General features: G+C 40.7%; 1 protein-coding gene across 10 annotated transcripts in view; it reads right to left on the bottom strand.

The window, feature by feature from the left end:
- The window catches only part of LMO7 (LIM domain 7), a 195,687-nt gene that overhangs the window by 34,175 nt on the left and 153,742 nt on the right, over positions 1 to 7,770 (bottom strand). For all 10 annotated transcript variants that reach the window (XM_024753952.1, XM_024753956.1, XM_024753953.1 and 7 more), the window contains 3 exons: positions 5,143 to 5,260; positions 2,887 to 3,029; positions 1,160 to 1,586 (listed from right to left, as the gene is read on the bottom strand). In XM_024753952.1, coding sequence (XP_024609720.1) covers positions 1,160 to 1,586; positions 2,887 to 3,029; positions 5,143 to 5,260 — 688 coding nt within the window. The remainder of the gene's footprint in view (positions 1 to 1,159; positions 1,587 to 2,886; positions 3,030 to 5,142; positions 5,261 to 7,770) is intronic.

The raw sequence follows: 7,770 nt of genomic DNA, 5'->3' as shown, positions 1-7,770 counted from the left end.
TTGAAAATTGTAGCAATGCACTCCCAAAGTAATGTATAAGAATGTCTCTGTCCCTGCATCCTTGCCAACACTAGACGTTCTGAATGTTTTAAATCTTTGTCAATCTCATGGGTGAAAAGTTGTAACACCTCATTCTTGCTCTAATGAGACTGAACATGCTTCTATGTACTTTATGTTACCAACCATTTAAATTCCCTCTCCCTTGAACTATTCATTTCTATATTCACTTTTCTACTGTTTATCTTTCCTTATCAATTTGCATTTTAAATCTTAGGGATAGTAAACCTATATATAAAATACATTTTACTAATATTTTTCTGAGCCTATATAAATTGTCTTTTGGACTACATTAACGGTGTCTACCATATAAATTTAATTTTTATGTTGTCAAATATGCCTGTATTTACTTAATATAATGGTCAGCGGTTTTTCTGGCTAGTTTAGGCAGGCTTCCCTCACCTTGAATTTTTTTAATCAAATGTTTTCTATTTTCGAATTTTAGGATTCCTCATTGGCAGAGGTAAAAGGAATTTGAACACCAATGTGCTCAAGACTGTACTGCTTCCTTTTAAATAATTCAAAATAATACACTCACTTTCAGCCCTGCTTCATTCTCAGGGCAAATGAGTCTATATCCTTTAAAACCCCAATAAAAATATGTATTTTTTGAACCACGAGATACATTTTAATAACTGTAATCAAATATATCAAGTTCTAATGAAGTGGGAAATCAGGAAAAACAGAACTTTGTGCATAATCACCTGAAAATATTTAGGTTAAACCACGTGAAATTGCTGTTTTGTAGGTCAGAAAGAACTGACTATTGGCAACTTCACGCAGTACAACCTAATACTTTACAAAAGAAATATTTGAGAAAATATGACACTAAAAAATAAATGCTCTGCCTTAGAATGTAGATTACTTATTTTTTAAAATGTATCAGCTCGACACTCATTGAATTTAGAGTTTAATCAGTTCTGCATCGTTGCTATATTTTAAGCATTAAATGTCGATTGAATCTAAATTGGTAAAAATACAATTGCTTTATATACAAGTTATATACATTGTACCCATCAAGTATCTGTAACTCAAACCTCTGCACAAGTTCACCGGTATTTTGCGCTGGCGAACAGACTAAGTGAAGTAGAAACACGTTTACCGTGTAGGATCTCGGGAGTGATGAGATTCCCCTTGACTGAGATCCAAAAGGTCTCGGTGTGACCACAGACGTTAACCTGGCCGCATCAGTTTTCTGGTAACTTCTAGGGAGAGTAGCTGAAACTCGAGTGGACTCCATTTGTCGTGAATGCTGAGAAGACAAAGAGGCTGGGCGTTGTTCTTCCACAGGGCTTTTCGAAGGAAGCTGAATTTCAGCTGTGATAGTAGCCTCCCTTTTTGCAAAAGCTGTAGAATCTTGCTTAGGAATTTCCGTCGGATAAGTGGTTCCCTTCTCTTCTACTCTCTCACTCTGGGAACGTACTTCTGACATAGTCAGCATAGGGGGAAGTTTTTCTTCATTCACTCCATCATCAGAAGAATACAGTTTCCTCCTCGATGTCATTGTAGACATCTGATTTGGGGATTCCCTTAGCAGAAAGAAACGCCAAAACCACAAAGTTAGGCATTTGACACACAGAGGTGGAGAGACATATGTTATTTTGGTCATTAACATAAAAAAATGGGTGGGAACAAAAAGACTACTGACTTCATATCATAACACAATATTAAGAGAATGTGGGAATAAATACACGCAAATTTTTTAATGTCACACTAAGAAAGATTAAGAGCTTGACTTTTTTTCTTAAAGAGGTTAAAAAAAAAGTCCCTGAAGTACATGCAATTGTAAAGAAACTTTAATAAGAAAACTTTAATAAGGGATTATTCAAAATTTCATCCACAAGTGTATAACGTTTCCAAAATTAACACACTTATAACGATAACTAATTGACGACCAATTTGAACCTGCCAAAGATGTGGATTTCTTAACAGGGTTGAGAGTTTTCTTGTACACAATTTCTAATAGCTTCGTAAAAACAGAAGACCACAAAAGACTCAGACTTTCATTAAGATCAAGTTAGTCTATAATTTCACACAGCTTGATAGAATTTCCATAGAAAATTATTGCAGATTAAAAGTCACCATTCCTGTCTATAGAGAGGCTGACGAAACAGTCTCACGGCTACCATTTAGTAAGGAGTACCTCTCAAGCCAACTGCATTGCGTTTAAGTGAATGAAACTGTGTTTACCACTGGCTTCTAGGGGACAAAGGAGCTTTGCTTAATTTCACCTGACAGCACGTTTCCTTTTTGACATTATCCTTAAAGACTATCTGCCTTCTCCCTGACCTGTAAATATCTCAAGGTTTCACATAGTAACTGCTCCACAGGCAAGTATAAATTGGACCTTTATCCTGTTATGTTGCAATGAAAAAAAATAAACCCTCACACTGATGTTTATATAGTCTTCCTTTAAAAATACGATTTTAATTGCACCACGAAGACGTGAAAAAGAACTTTGCTATACTTTTACACAATTTAGTTAAGAGTAAGAGCTGGTTTTATCCGACCATTCCATTCCTAAATTTACTTTAAAAGGAGAAAAAGTTGTTTATTTTCTGCATATATAGCCAATCCTGCATGTGAATATACAATGTAAAATGAAGAAATTACATACACCACCCTTAAGTACTCATTTCTTTCATTAATCCAAGTCACTACTTATTACAGCAATCCTCTGCTTTTTCACTGCAGAGCAAAATGCTCGAAGGTTATGCACATTTAATGACAGTTTAATATTGGTGCACATGTACATCCCACTACACTTACACAAAATATCTATTTCTAACACTGGTATCTCCAACCCTGAGATGCATTCAGCCTCATTACCTGTCCTGCAGCATTTCGTTAAATGTCTTAGATCTTCTCTCGGACTTCTCAAGCGACTGCTTCTCAATCTCTTCCCTCTCTTCTTTTTTCTTCTGCAAATCTGAAGTGTAGCTTTTCCGACGATCTTTCCATTTTGCAAGGTCCTGACAGAAGAAAATCACATCAGCACAGGCACACCTGAATTTCTACACACCCTCTCCAGCAGTGAGAGCACGCCAGAGGATCCCATTACATCGCTGAAACTATTCACTACAACTTTGATGCCAAGGTGCCCTAATTTTGCTTTTTATAGCCAGCGTTTCTGTACCAAGCCTTTTATCTCATGTATCTGTCTAAAAGCCCTGACCTAATAAGATAGGCCCCATTTTTGTTTTCCCAGGTAGCCTGCCTCACTTGCCCATTTCACAAAGAATGCTAAACGCTTGTAATTAGATGCCAGGTCAGAGAAGATCAGGAACTGTTTCAAATTCATTTCCATCTCACTCCAATAATCTGCCTCTTACACAAGATGACATGTTTCACTAGTCAGACTGGAAGAGAAACGTGATTGTAAAATGGCTAAACGTAGAAGCATACATTTAACAAACACTGAGTTCAATCCCTACTTTGAGACAAGGGGGCCACAAACACAGATGAATAAGGTGCACTTCCCCTCAAGGAACTCTCAGTCTAGAGGGAAAGACAGACAGGTAAACACAGTTCAACAATGAGTGTGATAGGATTGTGTGAGAGAGCAGGGATCCAAAGGAGAAAGTGATCAATTCTATCCCAGGCAGGGGAAGGCGGAGTTTGGAAAGGCTTTAATGGGGAAGCCAGCCTCAAGTATGTGATTTCAAAGCGGGTCAACTCCCCATAAAGACAGGGCAGTAAGGAGGATTACACGGGAACAAGTGGACATCTGCTTTCCATACATCCAGGAGCCTAAGTCTCACCCAGCTGGGTGACCCCAGGACAATCAACCTAATTCTCCTTTAAAATTAGTCCTAGCAGCCTAAGCTGGTTCTGACACCCAGGGGTTAAGACAGTTTGGATGGTACCAACTTTTCTATGTCATCAAAACAGAGAAATTCCATGCTAAGAACTCCTAGTGGCACTGCGGCCCCAAAAGAAGCTCATGTAAGCTTCTCAAACTGAGAGGAACCTCATCCCCAGGGCACATAAAGTAGGTGTGGTTTATACCCTTTGGGAGCAGACAGGGCCATTCCTGCTTCAAAAAACAGCCTGAAATCCATATGAACTATTTTCAGAAAGAACAAAAGCAGTGCACATTAGTCCTACAAGGTAACCAGCATGAATTTTCGTCTGACTTAACCTAAGGGATAAACCCTCCATACCTCTCATTTTCAGCCTCAGTCATCATGCATTTTGGCAAACTGACACTGAATTTCTGTTTCTTGACAATTAAAATGCGTTCCCAAATAAAAGAGGAACTGGAATTTAGAAACATGGCCAAGGCAGAGGTTTCATCTGTATTATGTAATCTTTAACTCCTTGGAAAATTAAGATTTACTATCTCTAGCCCTTTTGTTTATGCTACCACCCAACCCTCTTACCAAAAGGTTGTCCTCAGACTTCTTTGGGTCTGCTCTGTGTAGTTTATCTATCGTATTTCTTTACACTCCTTTGGTGTAAAACAATTAACGCTTTTAAAAAGAGTAGAGTTCCCTTCTGCCGGGGACAAAACTAAAGGTTAAATCTTTATCCAAATAGACACCTGGATATATGTCAGCGCTGTAAAAACACCTAATTTTGATTCACATTACATAACTGCTTTTTCAACCAAAATATTACTGAGTTATAATTCGTATTTCTCCCCAAACCTCCTCTATTAACTCTAAGAACGCTTTCCTCTCTCTCTGCTGATACCCAGTCTCTGGGCTGGACCCTCTGCTCCCCTGTTCTCCCTAAACCTTGAGCAAAGTGTTTCCTTTCATGAGCATCGGTAACAGCCATACGCCAAGTTCAACCACCAAAGCAAGTAAACAAGTTACCTATACTGCACGGAAGCAGCTTCTCATTTTTGAGAACTCACAGAAAATATTAGAAGACAAACAGCTTCCGTTTTACACAATGGCCTTTAAGATATGTAGCAGTAATAGACCAAAATGGTTAAAACATCACATTTTCTACAGAACTGAAATCTGGAATAGCAAGGAAAATCGTCCCTTGAGTATACTGACTCTCTTTTTAAAGAAGGAAGAGTCAAACAAATACATCCTCCCTGCCTCCCCATCTCCCAATAAAAATAATACTCACATCCTGCCATTTCTGATCTTGTTCTTTTAACTGTGACTTTATTTTCTGCATCTCCTCGTAACGCAGCTGACGCAAGTTCTGAGCATCCTCTGCGCTGACATCACTCGTGGACTTGCTCCTACGACAAAAATACCCATGGTAACCAAGGTTCATGTGACCGGATTTAAGGTAAAACTGGAAGGTTGGGCTTATATTTGGAAATTCCATCTAAAATTCTGCAGTACTACCTAGATGCTTTCGTGATAATATCACAGAAATAGCACTACAGAGATAAATGGTGTTTTTCCAAAACGCAGAAACAAGAGCCTAGCACTCAAGTCAAGCGTGAATTCTTTCACAAAATGGCTAAATGAACCCTGAACAAGTCTGAAAAAATAATCCAATGCTCATATTTAGGTAGTCGATGCAGAAAAAGATTACTTTAGGAAAAAAATAATTACTGGTCCCTAGAATCACCTGTCTTTATTTTTCTATCTCCCCCAGAGATAATCTTTTAAGGTTTGGCTGCCTTTTCTGAGCACTTATTAAATAATTTAACGATTACCTGATATTTTCTCCTCAAGTTCAATACCAGGAATAAATGTGCCACTGCTTCTCAAAGATTCTATAACATCCGCCCCACTACTGCACTGGGCTTGGTCTCAAAGACCACAGGTGGTTTCCAATAGCCAGTTACAATATAACCTCTATTATAATCCTCTTTTTTGTTAAGGCAGCTTTCGTTTTGTCCATGTGTGACCCCTGCCGTGAGGATGTACTGCGGGTTAGGTGTCAAAGAGTTCAAGCTAGGGTAGTTTGAGGAGAGTGGGGTGCCGCCCATGAGGCACTTGTGCTGTACACGCACACAGAAGGGTATGGTGAGCTACACCAGAGAAGGGAGACTGAGGGAGGCCTCCAGGAAAGAGAGGTGTCAGATCTGAATACTGAGTAGCAGCTAGGAGGAACGAGAGAAGAAGAGAGAGACACAGAGCTTTCAAACGTGGGGTGCCCAAAATGTTCTTTCCTACCAATCTTTCTAAATTTTTATTTCACTGTAACTGACTCCACTTTTAGTTATTTAAGTAACTCTCCCTCTCTTTCTTGAGCCCCTAAGTTTGCCTTCCCCAAGACTTTGCCATCACCACATTTTTTTAATAACATGCTTGCCCTTAGCCAGCTCAGGAATTCAATTACGTTCTCTATGTAAATGACTCCCCCAAATCCACGGCCTAGGCCCAGTCTGAGTCAATTCCAATTGCTTGTTAAATAAACATCTCTGCATGGCCACCGTAAAAGGATCAATGGAAATAATACCTAGAAAGGGTTCTGTAAATGGTAACTTACTAAACACATGATTATTGTTGATGTAGCCAAACTCAATTTTGTCTCCAAACCTGCTTTTCCTCTTATCAGTGATGCTACCTGCCCCCAATTACCCACATTTGAAACCGAAGAACCATTTTTCACCTTTCTCTCTCCCTTCTCCCTAGTTATCAAGTCCTCTTATTCAGTGTCTTTTTCTTTCCATTTCTATTGCCAACACCCTAGATCAGAGCACAGTCAACTCTTACCTAGACTTTTTTAAAAGCTTCTTAAATTATCACCCAGGCTCCAAATCCAGTAAAGGTCTCTCCAGAACTCTTCCCTCCAACTTAGAAACCCCTTCACCAGTATATATGCCTTTTTAAATGCCACTCATTCCTCAGGATCCCTGCAAGACTATAGTCTGGTTGGGTGCATGCAACTTCCTGTTCATTCTCTGCTTAGAAGTCTCATGGGCAACTCAAACTTAACAGACCAAAAACACGGTCTCACATCTTCCTCATCTCAACAAAAGCCAACTCCATCCTTTCATATTATGGGCCAAAGATCTTTTTTTTGCGGTATGCGGGCCTCTCACCGCTGTGGCCTCTCCCGTTGCAGAGCACAGGCTCCGGACGCGCAGGCTCAGCGGCCACGGCTCACGGGCCCAGCCGCTCCGCGGCATGTGGGATCTTCCCGGACCGGGGCACGCACCCGTGTCCCCTGCATCGGCAGGCGGACTCTCAACCACTGCGCCACCAGGGAAGCCCTGGGCCAAAGATCTTTAAGTCATGCCACATTCCTCATTCCCTTATACATAACTGATCCCATCAGGAAATCCTGTCCCTCTACCTTCTAAATATATCTAGAGGCAACCACTTCTCACCACCTCCACCACTGCCATCCTGATCCAGGCCCTCCTATCTCCTGCCCGGATTATTACAATAATCAGTCTCCCTGCTTCCACCACTTTCTGCACAACAGCGTATTCTCAACATAGCAGCCAGAGGACCTTTTTGAAATTGCACTCAGGTCGTGACAGGACTCCACTCAGCACCCACCAGTTTCTTCCCATCTCACCTGAGTTAAAAGCAGGCTCTTCCAAGACCTTCAATGTCTGACACTACCTGGCCCCTTGCCTACCTCTCTGCTCTTGTCCCCACTGAGCTCCGCTTCACACACTCTGTTCCAGCCAACTGGCTTCCCTGCTCAGGCCCAACCTCTTCCCTCCCTGCTTTTAATCTGCCTGGAATGCTCTTCAACTGAATATGCACATGGTTTATCTCTCACTTCCCGTCAGCTGCTTAAATGTTACCTGGGAGTGGGGGGGGGTTCCTCCCCTGCCCC

This window comes from Neophocaena asiaeorientalis, unplaced genomic scaffold, assembly GCF_003031525.2.
Source record: "Neophocaena asiaeorientalis asiaeorientalis breed wild unplaced genomic scaffold, Neophocaena_asiaeorientalis_V1.1 scaffold212, whole genome shotgun sequence".
NCBI classification, from domain to species: Eukaryota; Metazoa; Chordata; class Mammalia; order Artiodactyla; family Phocoenidae; genus Neophocaena; species Neophocaena asiaeorientalis.
Note: the sequence above shows the minus strand (reverse complement) of the source record. Positions and strands in the feature narration are given on the sequence as shown.